Source organism: Vidua macroura, chromosome Z (assembly GCF_024509145.1).
Source record: "Vidua macroura isolate BioBank_ID:100142 chromosome Z, ASM2450914v1, whole genome shotgun sequence".
NCBI classification, from domain to species: Eukaryota; Metazoa; Chordata; class Aves; order Passeriformes; family Viduidae; genus Vidua; species Vidua macroura.
Window position 1 is genome coordinate 46,238,547 of NC_071611.1, and position 23,196 is coordinate 46,261,742.

General features: G+C 40.9%; 1 protein-coding gene across 2 annotated transcripts in view; it reads right to left on the reverse strand.

Annotated features, from left to right (window-relative positions):
* Positions 1-11,480: 11,480 nt before the first annotated feature.
* Positions 11,481-23,196, reverse strand: part of CPLX1 (complexin 1) — a 210,610-nt gene continuing 198,894 nt past the window's right edge. For both annotated transcript variants that reach the window (XM_054003277.1, XM_054003278.1), the window contains one exon: positions 11,481-15,959. In XM_054003277.1, coding sequence (XP_053859252.1) covers positions 15,762-15,959 — 198 coding nt within the window. In that variant the 3' untranslated portion in view covers positions 11,481-15,761. The remainder of the gene's footprint in view (positions 15,960-23,196) is intronic.

Below are 23,196 nucleotides of genomic sequence, written 5' to 3' on the forward strand. Positions count from 1 at the left end.
GATAATATCAACAAGCGCTGCTGGTAGCCATCACTTTGATAGGCAGTATAGCTAGCAGTATTTGAAAGGTCTTGCACTTTTGTAAAATTTCTACAAAGCGTTTCATTGTTTACCCGACCGCAAAACTCTTTTGGGTCTCAGACGGGAATACCTGTCAAACAAGTGCGAAATGGATTTGCTACTCCCCCCAAACTAAGGCAAAGTGAGCTTTGATTAGTCATATTTGCTAATGTTACCCAAAGATTCTCCCTAGGCTGGTTAAACCGTGTTATCTCACTACAAGTGCTAAACATAAAGGCAGCAAAAATTAAAATCAATACTTTTGCCATGATTTCATTCTTTGCTTGATTTAACTCTAGTCTTTGTAACTCCTCAATAATTCAATCTAACTCTTGATCTGGATTCCCTACTATAGGTCTTCCCAAACACTGTCTTATCGGTACCCTCACCTGACTTTGGCACCTTGTTGACAGAATTTTTGATTTTGCCTGTCCTAACAACCTACAACAAATAAAAGCTAATTTCCACCTATAATAGGCTAATATCTTTTGTTCCGGCGCTTCAAAAACCTGCAAAGCTAAAGCAGTTCCTAATCCAGTATCTCTCTGCAAGTCTTTCTGCCAACTTTCTCTTTGTGATTTAAAAGCACAGCCTCTGCACTAAAAGTGGCATTTTAAAAACGTCTGATCTTCCTAGTACGTCTTACTACAACCCCTACAAGCAAAAGCAACCCAAGCATTACAATTATAACTTCTACAGCCGAGACACTCGCAATTTTTTGGTCCCTGTACATGAACAGTCTGTAAAGTTTCAATGGCAGCGATGAGTGTTGGAAAAGTCACTTCTAGGGGTAGATGTTGATCGATCTCTGAAGTGAGGCCCCTTATCTTTTGCAGAAGGGGACTCAACGTGAGTACCAGTTTTTCCTCAATTCTCCTCTGGTCCTGGTCTGTTAGACGAGCTGGCTTGCGAATCATCTAAGACTGGTTTTGTCTACTTAGCTGGCACCCAAAGTCAGCCTCCCCCGTTTTCTTTTGGATTTGAGTTAAGGCTCTTAAGAGATGTGTCATGCTATACCAGATGGTGAGACTAATAGGGATGTCAGGGTCTTGCTGATGTACCCGACTTTGAACGACACAGTCTACAATTTTCTGAAGGGCATTCTGTTCATGATGAGTAATTTTTATTGGTAACGCTGGATCAGTCCTTTTCAATAGCGGTCTTAACTCATCTAATAATTCGTTTGGTATTCCCACTACGGGCTTGAGCCATTGCAGGTCACCTAATAACTTTTGAGCATCATTTAGAGTGGCGATTTGTGTTTTGAGGGTTAGTTTCTGGGGGGTCACGAAGTGCTCAGATAAGGTCTAATTTAAATATTTCTACGGGGTGGTTCGCTGTATTTTTTCTGGAGCAACAACAAGATTAAATTCTTTTAGCAGATTTTGTATATGATTAACTTGTTGGTCTGTGAATGGAGTAGGCTGAGCAACTAAAATATCATCTATGCAATGGTAAATGATTGTGTGTGGCCATTGTCGCCTAAGGGGTTGTAATGTAAAGTTCACATAAAGTTGACATAAAGTGGGGCTATTGCGCATACCTTGCAGTAATACAGTCTACTTGAAACGCTGGTCTGGTCTTTCTCTATTTAAGGCCGGTAAAGTGAATGCAAACTGCTTAGTGTCCCTCTCATGTAATGCAATTGTAAAGAAACAATCTTTTAGGTTAACAATCAACAATGGCCATCCCTTTGGTAACATTGCTGGATTGGGCAATCTAGGCTGTAGTGCACCTATTGGTTCCATTTGATTATTAACTTTTCGCAGGTCGTGTAATAAGTGGTATTTTCCTGACTTTTTCTTTACTACAAATATGGGAGTATTCTATGGACTTGTTGACAATTTTAAATGTCCTTGTTTATACTGCTCCTTAACCAACTTATGAGCATGTTGCAGACTTTCCCTTTTCAAAGGCTATTGCTTTACCTATACAGATTCATCGGTCTTCCATGTAATGGGAATTGGGAAAGTCTAAGCAATGGCCATCATCTTAAAGGGTACTCATTGGTCAAGACAACTCCTAATTGTGCCAAAATGTCCTGACTAATCAGACACTGCACTGTAGGTGGTAACTGAACGACAGAAAATGTAGCCGTCACTGTCTTTCTATCCATTGTGATGCTCAATGACGGGGAACGACTGGCGAGGGTTAGTCTTCCGACTTCTGTTACTAAGGTGGTGGCCGGCTGTAAAGGCCATTGATGTGGCCAGTATTGAGGAGCAACAATACTAGAGTCTGCTCCGGTATTGAGAAGGCCCATAAGCACACATTGTTGACCTTTGTACTCTATCATAACTCTCCTTTTAGGTCTATTACTCAAGTCTAAGGTCAATAAAATAAGGCCTCCAGTGGACCTAAATCTACTTTCCCTACGGATTTGGTCTTTTGAGGGGGATATGTCCTTTGTAACTTGCTCTAAAGGAACTAATTGAGTGATTCTCTGTCTCTTATTGATTTTAATGGGGGGAAAGGGGGTGTATACTATGATCATAATTTCCCTAGTAAAGTCGGCATCAATCACGCTAGGTAACACAAATAGTCTAAGCATTGAGGCTGATGACCTCCCTAACAGCAGGGCCCCCATTGTTCGCCCTTGCACAATGATGGGCCCCCTAATTCCTGTTGGGACTTTTTGAGGGCGTGGTGTCATTAGAGTAATTTCTATTGTGGCTGCTAGGTCTATCTCGAGGTTCCCTCGTATGGCTGGCTGAAGGTTGCTGGTGCTGGTTGAACTGCAGCAGCTATTTGTGTTTGGACGTGGCTGTTGCTGTTCGCGCTCCTACGGGAATTTCCCAAACGCCGACGGCAGGCTCCTGAGCTGTGAGTATCAGACTGGCACTTTGGACACTAGACGCCCGTGGCGGTACACTCTTGACGGATGTGACCTATTCTTCTACATCGGAAGCATTTTATTCGGCCACTTTGGGGGAGTCTCTGGCTTGCTGCTGTTGATGCTTGGAGGGGCGCAAGGGCGGCTAACACTTGAGTCTGTGATGCCTTTGCCTGCTCTTGTAGCCTCAGCCCAAGTTTTTTGATAGCTTCAACTAAAAAAGCTTGTTGCCCCGTTGGCATTGTAGCTATTCTCTCCAATGCCTCTTTTATGGACTAATTAGCTCCTAACGTGTTAAGCACACTCTTTGTAGATGCATTACAATTTTGCAAAGCACACTCTTTCAATAAAGCACCCCGCATATACTCGGGTACTCCGGCTCTCACTATTGCTGCTGCTGCTGCTTTGTCAATAAATGCTCTAAAGGTTTCATCTCTCCCTTCATCTCTATATATGCTGGCAAACATCTTGGTTCCTTCACCTTCTCTATAGCCTGACAAGCTAACTTCATTGCTTCCCAACACTTATCAGGTCTCAGTAAAGCTTGTGCCTCCGTACGAAAGTACAGCCCTATACCCATTAATTCCTCTATAGTAACCTCTTGTAGCAGATCTCTTGGTTGTCTCTGCATGGCTACGGATTCATTAACTTCTGCCTGCTAGTGTGCACTGAATAAGAGCCGCTGATGTGGTGAAAAAATAAGCTTAGAAATTCTTTTGTAATCTCCTGGTAACAGTATGTTTGTACTCTAGATATAATCTAGCATTTGCTTAACTGGCTCACTAGTTACTCTAAATTGGCTCACTGTAGCCTGCAGCTGCGACAGTAACTTCTAATCTAATGGCATAATTTGTGCTGTTAGACCTCTGCCTGCTGCTTGCTGATAAAGTACTGGACAAGCTAATTCTGCTGCTAGCTGCAAATCTTGCCCATCTCCTCTGCCCATTTCTTCTTTTGCCAGAGCCGCCCAAGCTTCCTTCTGCTTTTTGGCCAGGGCTTCCGCTAGGTCAGATTTTGCCCTAGGGATCGGCTCACTGACAAACGGATATTGGAAATCTGCGGTCTCCAATCAGGGGGGCTGGAGGAGCCGTGGGCTCGCAGCCAGGCTTTGCCTCCGTACTCACCGAAGTGGGATGTAATGGAGGTAGTATTACCATAGATAAAGTAGGCAGCATTGAAATATCAGGTAACCATTCCTCATTATAGGCTTTATTCTTTTTTTGTGCGGCAGTTGCTTGCTCAGCAGCTTTCTTTTCTAACTGGCACTGTAACAATTCATTCTGTACTGGTTTTCACAATTTCCCTATTTTTTTAGCTGTCTTATCATCCTCTAAAACCACTTCCCAAAACTTATCTCCAAACTTTCGCCATTCAGACAGTTCGTGTACTGTATGGGGATTCACAAAAAACCCTTTATCATACCCATATGCTAACAACCCTGGCAATTCCTTCTGCAGGTCGATTCTCTTGACCTGTCTTTTCTGTAAGAATGTAGTAAATAAATCATATGCTGCTTGCCTCTCCATACCTATTTTGTCAGCACTGTTGCAGCCTTCCAAGGTCTCGGCAGCATGTATCGGTTAGGCTCACCTATGCAGTCACCCGGGGCGCGGTGCTCCTGGTTCTAGTACTTTTCGCCGTCCTTGCTGCGGCAGGACTTGAACCCCTCGTCACTCCACCATGGCGCACCTGGTATCACGTCGGGGTCACCATTTGTGGGAAAAGTGATGGGAGACAAGCACATCCGCTGATGATCATCAAGTCTCGTTTATTCAAAGCATGCGAGTACATTTATAACCATAATAATAAGGCTCATACATATTGCAAAAGCTAAGCTCTTTATTGGTTTGTGCAATGAAGATCAGTCCCGCCTCTCGGTACTTTCCATGGTGGCATGTTCCTCATGCCTGTAGTTACTGCCTTTTGATTTTCTGTCTGCAGACCTTGGTTACGCATCTTGTTATCATATAACAGCTGCCCTCAAGGGCACAATGACCTTGAGGCCTTAGGCCCACTTAACTAGCTGAACTGAATCATGTCCTTTATCCCTTAACCAATCCTCTACAAAACTCTCCACAGTTAATCCTCTTGAAAATGAGAGTTGTTGCTCTTTTTTCCCTCCCTAGAACATGAAGGTCTTCCTTGGAGACACATAAATAGAGTTTCTTTACCGTCAACTGACAAAGTCTATTGGCAATAGCAAGGCAGTCTGTGAAAGATGCAAGCTTAAGTCTCCACCAATTAATGAACCAGAGCACTGTTAAATGCCAGCAGAGACCTAAGGTGGACCAGAGCCAGACATTCTCTGCCAAACAGCAACACACTGGGGAAAAGTGGATGTGCAGTACCTCCAAATACGAGCTTGCAGATGTGGCTGTTATTTTTCTTATTTAAACATTCCAGGGTGACTGCATTTAAAAATGTTGCATAAACCAGAGTGAAGGTCTCACTCTTGGGAAAGAAATGGAGCAAGTCTGGCAGAGAAATATGTTTCTTAAGCCTACCACTCACAATAAACAAATCCTAGGTTCCTAGGCAAAAGGAATGTCCTGGCATTTTTACCCCAGAAGCAAGGAAGCTCAGTGAGAGCTGAGGTGTCCTATTTGAGCGAAGAGATCTGTTTCAAATTTCCCTTTTTGGCCCACTAATACCCTGAAGTGGGAGAAGGCCCCAGGTTCTCCATGAACATATTGATAACCAAATAATCAGGATGACATTAGACAGAAGGAAAGTACAGAAGGAGAAAGCAAAGTATGAAGATGCTCTGTGTTGTCACTGACCTTCTGTGCCCAGGGACAGCTGGACAATCTGTTGGCACAGTGTGCAGTTTCTGGGGTGGTCTCCCAGAACTAATGTGGACATCAGCTTGCCAAGCTGCCATTGAAGGCCAGGCTGTACAGCCTGCTCCACTGCTTGAAACTTAATTCTCACCAGCTTCTTTTCTGCTTGGGAAAACCTTCTAGCATGCCTGCCATAGCTGGCATAAGTGACAAGGGAGCAAAGAAGATACTAATCTTGTGAACTGGTGGTAGTGAGGGCAGAGGTCCCAGTTCCATGTCAACAGACAGACATAGAAGGCATGAATCCTGCAAACATGGCAATGGAGAGGTGAGTCATTTAATGCAAGAGCAGAGCTGGCCAAAAATGTTTTCACCTGGAAATGTCTCATCCTTTCTCTTTCCGGGTAAAAAAAGAGAGAGGTCTGGAAAGCCAGTTATGTGACATATAGGTTTGGGATTTGGAGAAGGCCATGTGTTTCCCTGTAATCATGAGGCAGAGCAGGAAACAGCTTTCTTTGCTAGGCAAGGAAGGCAAATATGTTTTCTGGCAGAGATCAGTTGACATGAGAGATCAGCAGACAATGCAGCAGCTCTATGAAGCTCTTCCAATATTTCCATAGCCAAACTTCCCAGGTTTATGAAACCTTTCCCCTGGCAACTGCAAGTCCTTCACTGTCAGCAAACAGGAGTACTGCCAAGAATCACTGCGCAGAGACTCATAAATTGTAGAAAGGAGAGGTATGTACCCTTGCCTTGTCTTTCCAGAACATTTCAAGGATCCCTCAGCCCTACTCAGCAGCCTTTCCTTGTTTCATAACATGCCACATCATTATGTGTTTGTGCCCTTCCTCACACCTTTTGCTTTTATTTAGTCACAAAATATGTGTACTCTGGAAAGAAGCAAGCCAGGAATTTACAAGCTAGGGCAGCTGGGGCTTAAGAGGTCTTTCATGGTCATCAGTGGAGAAATGTGATGTGTACTTAGCACAGTAAGCCACTTTCTCAATGTAATGCTCTCTCTCTCAACACACATTTCTGCTCTCTTGACCAGACAATCATGCTCTGGCACAGGACATACACTGGGCAGTGGGCTCCTGACAGGGCTGTGCCTCTATCCCATCTACAGCTAGTACCTGATATCTGAAACCTTGGGTGCAGCCCAGGCTGCTTCCACGGGGAACTGTTCTACACTGGAAGCTTCCTGTTACCTATCTGACAGTGACCATGACCAGTCACGGGACTGTGGAACATCACTCACAATGAACTTGGCTTTTGTTCTGTACTAAGCATTGTTTTCCATGTTGACTACAGCCTCTCTTGGACCCTCACTCAGAGCTACTAATGGGAAGGAGGCAGGAAGGGGTCTTGGCAAAAGTTTTGCTCTTTATTATCTCTTATGTTATTTTCTAATATGTAAAGCCTTTAGAGTTTTATTATTTATCTGCTTTGACTAAAAAAACAAAATTTTTAAAAGCCAAGAATTTTGTCTTCTTGCTCTTCCTGGAAGATCCTTGGCCCTGACTTGGAAGAAGAACTCAGGTAGAGGTCCTTGACATTCTACTTCTGCTGAGACTTACTTTAACAACCATTTAACCACCACCAACATCTGCTGAATTCCTTCAGTGATGCAGGACTGTCTTCTCTCAGCATTCAAAAGAGGAAATGAGGAAATAAAGACTTTTTTTTTGAGTGGAAAACACTTGCAGTCCCTGAGAAATAAAAAAGTTCTAAGTGAAAGATGGTCATTCTCTGGTCACCTTTAAAGAGGCTTAGATCAGCTCATGCAGAGGGGAAAAAAGTCACCAACAGGTAAGATTTACCATCCATGAGCATTTAATTGTGTTGAACTGACTATGTCTGTCCTGTTGGCTAATCTTCACTAAGGGAGCACTCCATGTGTTCTGCTACTTAAGTATGGAGTAGAATTTAAAGCAGGTAAATAAATTTCCATCTAAAAATATATGTATTTAAATATCTGACTATCAGCCAAGTTGCTCTAATTAATATTCTTGGTGTTATAACCTGCAGCAACATTTAGTAAGTGATATCTTTTTAATATGTTTCATCTCTTCGTTCCCAGGAGTCTTTCTGACGTAGATTCCTTTGATGTTTTTGACATCTGTTTCAAGAGTCCTCAGAGAAGGCTGCTTATGTAAAGGACAATCTGTCTTACTGGAACAGCTCAAAGATGGTTCAGTATCATTACTCTCACTTCATCAGCGAGTGAAAATTATTAGCTCTGTTACTCTAGCTTCCCCTACTCAGGCAAGTGAACTGACAATGAGCAGTGTTCTCTCCTTTTGCTTTGCACAAGGGTGGATCTCCACAACCTGCTTTTGTGCATGACTTCAGTGTTCATGCTTAGCTATCTTTCATAATCACAGTAAATAAGAGAAATTGTATAGTCTGCCTAGGAAATTTTCACTAAAATATTCTACTCTCATTTTTTCTCCTCCAAATGTAGTGCAGAGCTCTGTTGAGTTAACCAAAAAAAAAAAAAAAAAATCCCAAACCCATGAGCAATTACCATCTGCTTGTCCATTATTTTAAATGTGCTGTGGGCATTTTTTTTCTCCTCTCGTTGTCAGAGCCTATTAAGCTAGTCTGGCTTATGTCCACACTAAAAAAAGCTGTAATACCACCAGAAGAGGAATGATTTTATTTTTTAGGTAAAAATATGAGATCATTAGGAGTTTCCTAACACTATACTATAACAAAATGTGAAAAATCTCCAAGCACCTTGCATCTCATTTCCATTTAGCACTGTGAAACCAAGTTTTTTTTAAATCATAGAAATAAGAAGGGCTTTCAATCTGTAACTTGATTGTCAGTTGGCAATACATGTGTTGGAATTTCTTCAAATATTACTTTCAAAGAGATAATAATGGGTTTTGTCCCCAAGTGTCCCAGATGTGTTTCAGTAGCAAGATATTTTTTCAGAGAATCAATCTCTATTAATCTATTTATTTCTAAGTGCATTCACTTTAAAATGTTCAGATTTAGTCTGAGATTCCCACAGCACTCTCCAGATGACATGGTGTTTCCACAGTGCACTGTTTAATTGGTAAAAAACTGTTAGGATGGCCAGTCCCAGTGTGGTGGTGAATGGAATTACATCCAGCTGGGGACCACTCGCAAGTGCGGTTCCTCAGGGTTCAGTTTTGGGGCTGGTCGTCTTCATTGATACCTGGATGAGCATGTCCTGGAGCACAAGTCCTGTAAGGAGTGGCTGAGGGAGCTGGAGTTGTTCAGCCTGGAGAAAAGGAGACTCAGAGGAGACCTTATAACCCTCTACAGCTGCCTGAAAGGAGGATGTACCCAGGTAGGGGTAGGTCTCTTCCCCAGGTAGCAAGTGACAGGGTGAGAGGAAATAGTCTCTAATTGCCCCAAGGAAGGTCTAGACTAGACATTAGGATATTCTTTTTAATTTCTTTTTCCCCTGGAAGAATTGTAGAACATTGAAACAGATTGGAACAGGGAAATAGTGGGTGGAGTCACCATTCCTGGAAGTATTCTAAAAACACCTGAATATGGCCCTCGAGGACATGGTTTAATGGTAAGCATAGTGGTGGAGCTACATTGACGATCTTAAGAGTCTTTTCCTTCCATGATGCTATGATTTGTCATACTTAGTCTTCACAAAAAAGAGGTTTCTTTGTGGCTGAGGGGTGAGTGTCTGATGAGTGTCTGCTCATCTTGATAAGATATGGAAACCTGAAAATGTGTCTCAATTTCAATAATTTAAAGCAAGCTGCTAGATATTGGGTTTGTATATGCAGAAAATTCACAACTTATCCAGCTATGAAACTCATAGTCCCATATCAGCCATACACTGGCTGCAGGTTGATGACACACATAAACAAATTAGAAATGATCATACACATACTTTGGCTATTTTCAGCAAAAGTAAAGTGAAAATTGAAACAAAATATGAAGTATGAATACCTTAATTACATTTCAGTACACATTCTCCCTTTTTGTGCAGACTGACCTTTCTTGGGTTTGACTTTTTTGACCAGCAGCTGACAAATTGGAAAGATATTTTCTATTATCTGTAAATTTAAAGATTTTTTTAATTAAAAATTTAATAGAAATGAATTATACTTTCAGTCAGACAACTGTTTGTGATGGTCTAAACATCTCATAGCCCAGCTGAAATGCTCACCACACAGGTTTAAATATGTCCTTTTCTAATTCAAAATATGCTCAGCTGCCACAGCTCGAGGTTTCCAAATATAATGTTATATCTGACCTTCTCATGAAAAATAGATTTTCTGAGAAAAGCAAATCTCAAATGAAAAAATTGTTTCCATCTCACAGCACTAGCAGAATTCAGCTTCTCAATACCAAGCGCTCAGGAAAGCATGAGTGTTTGACATCACATGTTACAGCCATTTGTCTTTTTCAGATATACTTTTACTACCTATCTCAAACTATCTGTAAAATCACAAGTGACAGTCTGTGGCAGAATTATCTTCAACAAGGAATCCCCCAATGCAGTTACATTCTTGATGTAGGGTTTTTGGTGGGTTTTTTGATTGTGGTGGTGGTGAGTTTTTGATTTTTTTATTGAAAAGGGAAGGGTCAGTTACAGAATAAATAAAAATCTCAGTTGGGATTTTTTAACTCGGGATGTTTATGGTTGCCATAATCCACCTGGTATGCCAATATGCAGAACAGCATCATGCCAGCATTGTTCAGTAGCCTTCATTTAAATCACATTTTCAGAGAGATCTTTATGGACTCCAGATCATCCATGGCACTTCAGGAAGAAAATGAAATTAAGACATTAAAATGGACTTAATCAGGACCATGATGGGTATCTTTCCACCCAGACTTTCATTTGGAAGTTAAATATTTGCCCCAAGTATGTAGTCCATGCCACAACTGTTGTCAATGAAAAGAGGGAGCTTGCAATAGGGCTAATCATTTCATCCCAGGATCAGTGTCTGAGAAATAAATCACTAAGGCATCTTCATAACTGGAGTAATTTTTAACTCCAGAGGTCCTCATAATGTGCCTGCGGATTTCTTTTTTTTTTTTGTTTTCCACTGGAGAGGATTTTACCTGACAAAATGTATTTTTAAAATGGGAAAAGGTAGATTGCACCAGTCTAACCACTGGAATTTATCTTTTTTTTTTTTTTCTTTTTTTTTTTTTTTTTTTTTTTTATAAGAAAGCAGAAACTGTTTAAAAAGAATAATTTACCTCCATTGCAAAATGAAGCCTATCAAAATCTACTGCTTTCATTCTTCAGTATCTGGATCTTGTCCCATGTACTTGTCTGATACGATAGTTCTGGTTCCCTTAAGCTGTCTGTTCCCTGGGGAAACCAGTGAAAAGTATTTTCTTGCCCTGTTATCTTCCTCAAACACAGACGTCACCTAGAGCATGAAATACATAGGGAGCCTGCCCTTGAACTCACAGTCTGCAGCAGCATTAGCATGTGTTAGTTTTAGCAGTGTTGGGCTCAAATTCTGAATGGGTGTTCTGGCATGTAAATAATATGGGCTGATTCTCCGTGACAGTCCTTTGGCTGCATCTGTTAGTACAACACCCCAAAAAACTGAATGACCAAACAATGGTCCTAGGGAAGGGTAGGTAAAGAGTATTGGGTTTTCCTATGAGATGTATGGCAATATCTTTTTCTAACGTGATGCAACACTTTCATGCTGAATATCACAGCTAATGGTTTGTGCCTGAGCAAGTAAAATGAGGCTTAGCTGTGTGGAACTTGCCATTCAAAACCACGCTTCAATTTCCAAATGTAGCCTGATAGGAATTTCACAGGAAAGCATTGCAAACAATTTATGAAATCACTGGGTTTTTTTATTGGCTGTGATTCCATTTTAAAATAACATCATACCATTTACCCACATCATGCAGGAAAAAATACCAGGAAAATAACAAATTGAAATCACATTCACAATGTTTCTACTTTAAATCATACTTAAGTACTGCATGCATCTGAAAGAAAGCTGAGGAGCATTTCTACTAGAAAATGCATGACTAAGTTAAATTATGTTCTGTGTGTATGAAAGAGAGAAGCAGGCAATTTTTCAATGACAGTACTGAAACATTTTACTAATTCAGTGCATGAAGAAACAGTTATCTTGATAACATATATTCAGAACAAATACAGACAATTTTCAGGTACAGAAGACGTTACATTTAGATCACAACAGCTAATTTCTAACAATGCTTGTTCTAGCACAAAAAGCTTGGCAGAAAGATGTATTCAGCAGCACTGGTATGGTCTTTCTTGATGAAGGAGAGAGGCTGGGAGGGATCTAAGCCAATGTATGATACTTGAAACATAGACAGAGGAACTCTAAAGTGGTTAAGCACTTGATCTTATATTTTGTTTTATTCATTTTAAATACAAGAGTAGCATTGATAAGTAATATTGCAGACTGATTTCATATGGCTTTCTCTACATATAAATGTGAGTTCACAAGGTCAATGGCAAACTAAATCATTTAACCTCCAAATGAGAAGGCCCTTTGACTATTTTTTTACTAACCTGTAAGGTCTTGGAGTTGTGAGGGAAAATGACTGCAGTGTCTAGCCAACAACCTTTCTGTGTAAAAAAAACTAGTTATAAAACTAAAATACCTCATTTACCTGAGATTGAACAGACCAGTGATGCAAATAAAACAATGTCATGAAAGACAAAAAGATAGTCAGAATCCAAACAATAAACCATGCTTCTCTTTGGTCTCTTGTTTAAGTGCTTCATCACCTGCTTGAATGCCAAGGGGAAAAATGTGTGAGACAATGCTTCTGACTTCCACACATGAGGCAAAGGTGTCTGTGTCCCTTGTTACCAGTTCTGAGTGGGAAGGGAAATAGACGGGCAGAAGAGAAGGGAGAGTGCCTTGCTCTTGAGTCTGTTCAGCATGGCTTAGGCACTTAGGACCATGGAATGACTTGAGGAGAGATCTACTCTCATGCAACGTGCCAGAGTTATGTGAGGCAAAACCAAGCAAAACCTATCCAGTACCTGTGGTAGATCTTCTGTCATGTTTCTTATGGCAAGAAAAGGAAAATAGGAACTACCAGCACACACCTGGATGAACTCTTTGCTGTCAGTGGAGGAAGGGCTGGTGCAGGTGTGGCTAGTTGAGATACAGAAGTGATGAAATGGCTGAGCTGGGAAGCCCCCACAATGAAGAAGACTCAGTGAACACTATTTAATAAACCACCTTCCCTTTCTTCCCTGTTTTGTGAACCTGGGATGAGGCCTACCAGACTCAGTATAGTGGTCCTATGGCCCTCTTCAGGGGTTCAATCCAGATGTTCACAAGCTCAGGAGCTCAGCTCACAAGGGCAGTATTTTTAGTGTTCTGAGCCCAGGGATAGCACTACCTGCTTAAGAAATTTTAGTACAGTCTACACAAGATCCTGACTTAGACCGGTCATTCAATGCCAGCAAGCTGCTGAGGCACAATTATCTAAAATGCTACCAAACAGTCTTCCTTTCTCTCTCTCTTCTCCCCGTCTTCTCCAATTTCCTCACCTTCCACAGATGTGTGCACAAACACGCACATCAAGCTGTCAGAGAGACTGTGAAAAAAATCAGCACTAACATTCTGCAAGGAGAATGCTAGGCAGAAAATTCTGATCTTATATCAGGAACAGTCTTTGATTGGATGAGGAAGGGAATCAGTAACGGGGGCTAGGGAAAGGTCAGCAAGCAAGTGGTAGAGAAAAGTGGAATAATCTTATCTTCTGATTTGTTTGTTTGCAGAGTTCTCCAACACAAGGCCAGGGGAATATATGAATGGACGTGTTCATTTTAGCACAGGCACATTTCTGCTGGTTTTACTTATATATTAGAGGATGCGTGCCACAGAGATTAATCAAGGCATTTCAAAAGTATTGATGTTTGTATGTCAGTGATCTAGGATAGGAGATAGTGACCAATGAGTGGCTGAAAAGAAGAGCCAGGCTCTGCCTTTTACCTTTCGGAGATGTTGGATACTCTGTAGCAGAGCATCAAAATAAGCTGCTGCCCCTGTGACAGAAAAAGAGTTTCCAATTTTGTGAGATTTACTTAAACAACCTCAAATTACTAGTTGCTGAATTTGCATAGGGTGAGTAAGATACTTTTCCTAGAAAATGGTAAATTGTTCAACACTACCATGCTGTACCCAAGCACTGATTCATAGAGTATTCTGGGTTTATTGAAAGTCTCAGAAGGGAAGCAGTCATCTTGCTTTAAATGAAAGTTAGGCAGAAAGAAGTCTCACTGACATTATCCAAATGAGTAAAACTTGCCTTCTGGATAGCCCTTGGCAGCTTGTACTTGAACAAACTTTTGTACTTGAACAATCTTTTTCATAGATCCAGCCTGAAACAAGTTGCATCTTTATCAACTTGTTCTGACTTGTATATCAGTCAAACCTCTTCAAACTCTGCCTTGGATTAAAAAAAAAAGTTATGTTTGAAGTTATTTGAGAAGAAGTGAGGACTGTAACACCTGAATAAAAATTGTGCGATGAGGGCATACTATATTTACTCTCTTTCAAAATACTCTTTTCCTATTACAACAGATGCTGCTGGAAGGCACAGAGCTAAGATGGCATGTCTACAGCATTGACTACGGAGACCTAGCTAGATGCAAAATTTCAGGATTAGCTCCTCAGATGGCAAGACAGATACCTGATCATGAGAACCTGTGTTCAAAATAGGTCTATCTGTTTATTGAATCTATGTAAGTATTAGCAAGTCAACATCTCCCATAGAATTTGGATTTTCTTATGCAATTATGTGATACCTACAGTGTTTTATTGAGGAGACCTCTGTACCTGTGTCTGCAAAAGGCCACAAAGATAATGGTGAGAAAAAAATCTTCCACCCTGCTAGCATCAAGGGATACCACACACTTCTGTAATATTAATTAGCTCCTGCACAGCACTAAGAAGCATCCTCACTTTATGCCTTTATAGTAGGTAGATACTGAAACCTACATTTTACAGGTGCAGAATCTCAGTGGTGCAGAAAATAAGTGACCTCCCCAAGGCAATGCAGTAATTTAGCACAATAAACATAATGGATATTTATGGATCTGCCATGATTAACATTCAGACCACCACACATTCCCATACACTGCAGGAAAGGACGAGCAGAACACAGCCACAACAATGTACTGGAACCCAAATGTCCAACCTGCAAGCACTGCTGGAAATAGGATGGTTGAATATGGCAGAAAGAGGAAGATTGGTTAAAGAGAGCAGCAAATACACTTGTCACTGGCTTCAGAGGGGTTGAGGAGGTCCTCTACCAGAGCACTGTGCACTATTCTATGGTTTCAAATCTCTGTATGGCAAGTGCCTGACCAATTTGCTCATTCAAGGTAAATGTATGGCTAATTCCCAAAGTAACATGACTCTTGCTTAGATTCTGAGGCATTTAACTTCTACAGCATCTAAGGGCAGATGACTCCTTCCACAATTCTGAGTGATGTCAGCTGTGTAAGTCATGCATTATTTACTTTCCAAACAATCTTTTATTTATGTCACAGATGGAATTAAAATAGAAAAGTCTGCTTCCATGGGAGAACTGAGATATCCCTTCCAAGAGCAGATGTGCTCAACAAAAAATGGCTACTGTGACCCAATCAATAGGAACATGATAATAATGACTAATTATTATCAATAATAAAAATAAGATAATTAAAAAAAATAAAGAGGCCACTGTTCATACTTAGTGAAGATTCCTTCTTGCATTGGATGGAAATGAGATTATTCCTTTTCTATGCTTGATGTGCAGTTGCCTTATTTAACATACATAGTACTATGGCTTATAATAAAAGTTGTGTAGTCTGCAGCTTTTTAACCTTTACATCCATTCAGAGGCATCTACTGGATATGACTATGTACAAAATTAAGGAATGGATGAGTCTTGGGGTGGCGGAAAGGGGAAGAGGCAGTTGGAAGGGAATGGGAAGCAAAGAGACTCCTAGTGAGCAGTAGAGGGCAGAGCTGGGGAGGACTGCGGGATGAATGGCAAGATTGTAAATCCCCATTGGGCAAAAGAGAAATCCTTTGCAGTACTGTTCATGCCCATCTAACAGTCTGCAGCTATTACTTCTTGAACATGTCCTGCAGGGGCCCTGGTAAGTATTTGATGACTGTGTCTAGGATGCTCTCTTCTTCTTCTTCCTCCTCATCCCCACAGCCAGGAGGGATCGCCTTCTTTGGGCGTGTCAGACTCCCTTCAGCATTAGCTTCCAGTGCAGCCTGGGCCTCTGCTTCCTTTTCTTCCTTCTTCTTTATCCCATACTGCAGGGGAGAGATAACACATCGTCTGAATCATAATATGAGAAATAACACATCTGCTGAACAGAATGGATGATGAAGCCAGCCATTGCATGTGGTACCTCATACTCTGCAGTAAGAATATCACATATTCTCATTTGCTCTTTTGCACAGACACTAAAAATATCCATACTAACAACCTTCCACGAAGTATAGCCCAGTGGATGGATGGCCTTCACAAGACAAGATGCTGAGATCCCTTAGAAGCAAGCACAGGGGAGAAACTGAGACTATGCAGCCAAGGGCTGCTAGTAAAGAGAATATAAGCTATGTGTTAGTGAAGAGTTAGAGCAGCATTCTACTGATGTTGATCCTCCTCTTTTCTGTTAACAAGTCTGATGCTCAAGTCCATCATTTGCAACAATTTCTGAAGTCCATGCAGCATTTTATAGTTTATAGATATGGCAAAACTTCAGGAAAAAATTAGATACCAACAAAAGAAAGCAAACAGGTCAGGACAGACAGGACGGCAGTGAAGACAACAGTTTTAGATATTCTCATGTGGGACATATCCTATAACATTCATTCATATTCTCTTTGTACAGGTGGGACAGAAAGACCTCTGTGAAAATAAATCATCCTGAGAAAATCAGCTGACTAATACTATTTGAAGAGAAACACTCTGAACCCTGTGAGTAGAATGGGTACTTGAAATTTGTTACTTCCACTAAGAATTAGCAGCATGCCACTAAGACATTACATGAGTAACCAGAATCTTATTTTATGATATTACATTCAAGAGGCTAGATTTAATACAGGACTAAACATATGCATATGCTGCTCTTTCCATGACTGTTTACACTGCTTCACAGATTAAGGTGATACACAAGAAAAAAAAAATCAACTCAAACTGCCACATGCAAATCTAGAGCAAAAAGCCTACCTGCAAGCTATCCTCTGTATTATCAAATCATAGAATTAGTTAGGCTGGGAGGTGAATTTCAAGGCAATCCAATCCAAACAGTGAGTAGGAACATTTTCAGCTCGGTCAGGTTATTCAGAGACCTGCTCTGTTTATTGAGATCAATTCAAATTTCCCAGACTGCTTCCAATTTTTTGGATGATAAATGTAGGTTAAACTTTCTTAGTACTGTGATTGTCATGCAAACTCAAGAAGTGTCCAATTTCTTAGTGCCCAGCTGTGCTTCAAAAAGGCCAGCTGTACCTTTCAAGGATGCTTGAGTCCCCAAGCTCACAACTCCCTGTCTGGCAGCAGTATTATTCTGCTTATCCTTTTTACCTTTTGAAAAGGTACCTTAATGGATGCTCACTATCAGCTCCTCAGCCACCAGTCACCTCACAAGCACCGACACAATTGCTTACAATCCATGTTGCATGAATACACTTGAAAACAACATTGAAAAGAAAATCGAATATGATTTCAAAAACATCAAAGAATTAAGTTGGTACCATGCATTCAGTATTTTCAAGTACCAATAAAATCTTACTGCTGAATAGACATTAATTAGATGCTATTTTCATTATTTTTTTCTTTTCATTTTTTCTACTTCTAAAATCAGAACAAATTGTTAACCAGTAAAACCAAATGTGCACTGCTGCATTCATAACTTTCTGATTTCAGAGGGCTCTTGGGTGTGACTTTTCCTCCTAAATATTTTTGAGCAAAGGTATAATTTTTGATTCCTTTCTCCATTGTCATTTGTATTTAGAATGACAACCTGCAAAGTTGAAGGCAATGGCTTCAAAACTCTAGCTCTCTAAATAAATTCTCTCATGACAAAATGTTCATTAAGGACATTGTCTTATAATTTTTATACCTACTGGGTGCTGGTCACACCTGATTTCATGGGAAATATATTAAAGACAAATGATATCTCCATTCATATGTGAGACAAAGAAAGAATTTGACCAACTTATAGTTACAGGGCTGTACACCACAAAGGAGATTCAACACAGGACCAGCTACCATGCAGATGGAATGACATGCACTGCTAGATTGTAGTCAGTCTGCCCCATTCTCCCTCTCAGGCCACAGGTAGATGTCTCTAGGTGATTCTCAGTGTGATTTATACACAAATTGTGCCTTGCCTTCCTTCACCAGCTAGAGGGGAACAGTAGTGGAGACACCATCAACCACAGTAACACACACGTACCCTGCATACTTTCAAACCCTCCATCTCAAAACAAGTATCAGCTCAAGATGTGTTGTTCCTATAGCTCAGGAACTTACTGAACAAACATTCAGCTCACAGGAAGGAGCGAGTGGAACAAAACCAACCAGTTATTAGAATCCAGCATTATAATTTAAATTTGGTAGTATTTTGTAATGCTTTACATTAACAAAAATGTAAGCTGTGAAGATTCATAGGTGAATAAAATGACATACTTTAGGTTTGAAATTGTTTCAGAGGAAATAAAATTATAGATATGGAAGTCTTAATATAAGAAAAATTTTAAAGAAGTGTCTTCACATGAAATCATTTGTGTGACGTCAACAAATTATTTTTAAAAACATGACTAAAATTAATTTTCCTGGTGCTCTGATTTTCCTGAGGATAGGAAATATTTCATTACTTCCAAAAAATTTGAGGGATAAGAATAGTTTCATTTTTACTCAGAGTTCAAACCTACAAAATTTAATATCAAAAGTTGTATCATTACCTCCTTGGCCTTCAGTCACATATGCATGTCTTCTACTATATGCAGAATTATGGATCTAACCCAGGAAGATATTGAAACATTTTTAGTATGTGTACCCTCTTGCCACTCGTAAAGTTATTACTCTGTGGCCACATGGGGATTGTTGTCACTGGGTCATGTTAGAGAAATACTGTCAGCCTGGAGTCCTCAGTCATCAGCTGGAAAGAGTAAGGAAAAAATACCCAGGCCCTTGGCTTAACCCACACTCACTGACTGCATGTCAGGAAAAGACTAGACTAACATACAACATCAACCTCCTCCCTGTCTCTTTTCTTCCTTATGCCTACAGTTTTTCACACAGCAAAGTAGTTGCATGAACTGGAAACATTCTGGAAATGGGATCTAATGATAGTAAGATTATCAGGGAGTAGAGGGCTGTTGAGCCAATGGGATCTGCAGCCCAAAATGTGGACCTATTATAAATATAGTTACAATTTCTTAAGACAAGCCAACAGTTTCTACTAAAAATGAATATGTTTATCTAGCAAATATCTAGGCCATGGAATTAATAAACAGTAATATCCTAGTTAAGAGACTTGCAGAAGTAATGGCGTATCTTTGGGTCAGGAGTGGGACTGACTTTGCAGGAAGACAGAGACAATCAATGCAAGGGAGTGGTTTTCCTTGGATGAGATTTGCTTACTTAGAAATAAGTAATTTATCTGAAAAAGCTAAAGAACTAAAAAAAAGACGTTTATGGGGGATACAAAGACTACTTGAAGACTATATGGTAGGACAAGAGGAGTCAGGAAAAAACTCTTCCCTCCAAGGTGTTCTGAGAGCTTGAAACTGGACCTCAGCCCAAATATTACTGCATATGAAATAATATTGTGTGAAATAATACTGTCCATCACATAACACTGAGCTTTATCTTCTGGAAAAAGGTTGGCATGTGAATTGTAGTGGTTACATCTCTCTTCAAGAAATTGAACTTTGCAGTGCTTTTGCACAACTGCAGGTAGAGCAGTGCTGAAACTATGTCTAAACAGCTGTGGCAGATACAGCCATCTCTGGAATTACTATTTTATTTACTTGCTAAGGTTTGAAAAGCTACTGAGAGATTTAAATGCTTATTCCTTATCTTGCTTCCTATAAATGTTATAGGATATAAAAGTTAGTCCATACTAACAGCTCTGTCTGTTTCATTCATATTCTGAACCCCAATACAAAAAAAAAAAAAAAAAAATCAGCCAGACTTCAAAGCATATGGTTAGAAAAGACACTGGAAGGGCAGCATGCACTCCATTTTATCTCAAGATTTAACTTGACCTGAATAAGTCTTTTTCTTAGACTCCAGCTACTGAAAATCTCTCACCTGTTCTGGAACTTAACTACCCTTTGCAATTAAAATATTTCTCCTCATGTCTAATGTGATTTGTCATGAAATGCCTTCAAAAATCTGGAAAATATGCAGCTACTGTAAAAAGATTTATCTTTCACCTGTCCTTTTGAACATTATTTATCAATTGTGCAAAGTTCTTATTTTTCTCTTCCATTACCAAAGAGAACATCAGCCCAATTTAAGTCTTTCCATCATTAATGCATGGAATTTTCTGCCAGGAATATATGATATATGTAGGACTGAAACAAATCAAGACTAATAGATAGAGTTCAGCACTGACCTTTAGTTCCACAACTGTGACAGTCTAGGACACAGAAAAAGACTTCCCTTTTATTTGATTTGTACAGACTTGAAAGTCTTTCTACATGATTTCTTTGGTCTCTCTGTGAGTGAACAGGCTGTCAAATACAGGAGGTGAGGGTGCTGAAACCCAGAGCCCCAAGTACACTGTTCTCACCACTGCTTAAAGCACAGAGCCTACTTTGATGTAGATCTGCCCAAAAATGTGCCCTGTCTTTTCTTTCACCTCCAATCTGCTGATTTCATTTTGTGCTAAATTGGGTTCTTTTTGCTTGTTTGTTTTTGTTGGTCTACGTGTCTTTGTAAACAGTTCATTCATCCTGAGCTTGATAGTGAGGACTAGTCCCCAGAAAATTTGTGGGGGAGCCTTTTAACACATATGAAAGGAGGACATTCTCTTTGTCTCTCAAGTAACCCATTTAAATGCAAGGTCTGCCATGCAGTGTTAGAATTACACACACTGTTTCAGGCAATTCAAACATGCTGACTCTAGATAATCTCTTTGCTTTCTGAGGAGTAATGAACAAAGAATCACAACCTGCCACATGGGCTATCATGCCAGTTTCAAGCCGTGGCAAGGAATGAAAGGTATGAGAGAGTATGCAGGGTGTCTCAGTCCATGACACACCAGCAGGGTGTGTGGGGGAGTGTATGGGGGGGCTCTGTGTGGAGTGAGTGTAGGTATTTTCTTGTCTCTACATGCTGCTGCACAGCTCTGCTGACCCTGTCAATGTGTTAGCAGAAGACAGCTGATTAATAATTAAAAGAACAAGGCAAAGTCTGGCAATCACAGTCCTAAATTACATTGTTCAATTGTGTGTGAGCCAAACAGGAGCACAGTTCAGGAGAGAGGTGGCAGAGAGAAAGAAAGGAGGACAATTAAACTTCAGGTAGGGGACACTTGAGATGCAAAGCTAGGGCCTCATCTCTCCTGGAAAAGATGTTCTGAAACCATCTCCTTGGGGGCTGTCAGAGTTTTCCAGGCAGTTTTCCAGCAGTGATTATTTGTAAACCTCACTCATGTCCTTTGAATCCTTTTCCTCATCCAAGGTTCCACTTCCCCATAAGTTCCTTATAGCTACACGTCTTGCTACTCTGTGTTAGCTCAGGCTTTCAACTCTGTCAAAATCACAGCAATTCTTCTTGCATGACCTGTCTTGTTTCAGGTATTCCAGTATGTTCTTCAGTCTTATCCCCCTGTTTCTCTCAGGTGGCTCTCACAGCAAACACAGAGACCTGCAGGTTTTCTCTTGCACCACAAACACCAATCAGATGCCGATGCAGATTTCAAAGGGCTCATCTGATCTTTATTGGCCTCCCATCAGCATCTTCTTCTGGTGACACTGGGTGAATCTAGCAGTCTTTCCTTCTCCTCCATGGCAATATTGCTGCCTGAGAACCACACCCCTGGTTTCCGTTCCAATTAGCTGTGGAACTGCAGAACAATCCCATGGGAATACCCAGTGCCCCAAGCATCCAAGAGTAATGCTACCGTAAACAATAGATATGAAATTTGCTTTTCTGCTGCTCCATAACAGATGGAGTGCAAGATAAATCACTGCTCTCTGGAGGAAATCAAATCTGTATTCAACAAGCCTTGTTTGTTTACTTTGATTGAAAACAACATCATATCTGTCCACTGTTGATGTTTAAATGAAAACCAGAACTGCATCAGGTTCCTGATTGTAGAAGCCATCTCTGAATCTTTTGCAAACTCAGATCAAGGGGAATTATTTCATTGGTTTCTATGGAGACCAGCCCAGACAAACCTAGTTAAAAGAAAGGGATCATAGGATTATAGAATGGATTGGGCTGGAAGGGACCTTGCAAATATCTCCAAATCATCCCAAACCCCCTTCAGGCAGGGATACTTCCACTAGACTAGTTTGCCTAGAGTCCCATCCAGCCATGGAAGAGAGGAGAGATGCACCAGTCCTCTAATCATCTTTGTGACCCTCCTCTGTCTTTGCTCCAACAGGTCCATGTCATTCTTATGTTGAGGATCCCTCACCTGGACACAGAGCTCCAGAGAGGTCTCATGAAAGCACCATAGAAGGATAGAATCACTTCACTAGATCTGCTGGCCAAACTGCTTTTAATGCAGCCCAGGATATGATGATTTTCTGGACAGCAATGCGCACATTGCCAAGCCATGTCAAAGTTCTTATCCACTCTCAAGTCCTTCTCCTCAGGGCTGCTCTCAATCCATCTGTTGCCCAGTCTGTATCTGTGCTTGGGATTGCCCTGGCTCAGGTACAGGACCTTGCACTTGGTCTTGTTGAATTTCATGGGGTTTGCACATCCCCAACTCTCCAGGCTGTCCAGGCCCCTCTGGATGGCATCCCTTCTCTGCAGCACATTGGCTGCCCCAGCAAACTTGCTGAGAGTGCCCTCAATCCCACTGTCCATGTCACTGACAGAGATGTTAAACAGTGCCAGTTCAACAACAAACCCTGGGGACATCACTCATCTCTGGTGTCCACTTGGATATAGAGTCTTTAACCAAATGTAGAATCCTAGAAGACAAGGAGGCTAGATGTATATGCCTCAAACACTGATAGCCCAACAGCTGTTGAGCCAACCATGCTGGTAATAACAGCCAAGAATTGTTGGTAGTAACATGCCATGGAAAAGAACAAGACATGGCTGGAGATGGGGGCCATATAGGAGTAGAGTGCAGACCTTTTCCAGAACAAAAATCCTTGTTCTGGCCTGTAGATAAGCCCAACACAACCACACGAATGAGGTCAAGAAGTGGGCATGGACTGTAAGGGGGAAAAAGAACACCCACGACCCCTGACAATAGAACCTATCCCTGGTTATTCCTTCTCCCTCCCTCCCTCCCTCCCTCCCTCCCTCCCTCCCTCCCTCCCTCCCTCCCTCCCTCCCTCCCTCCCT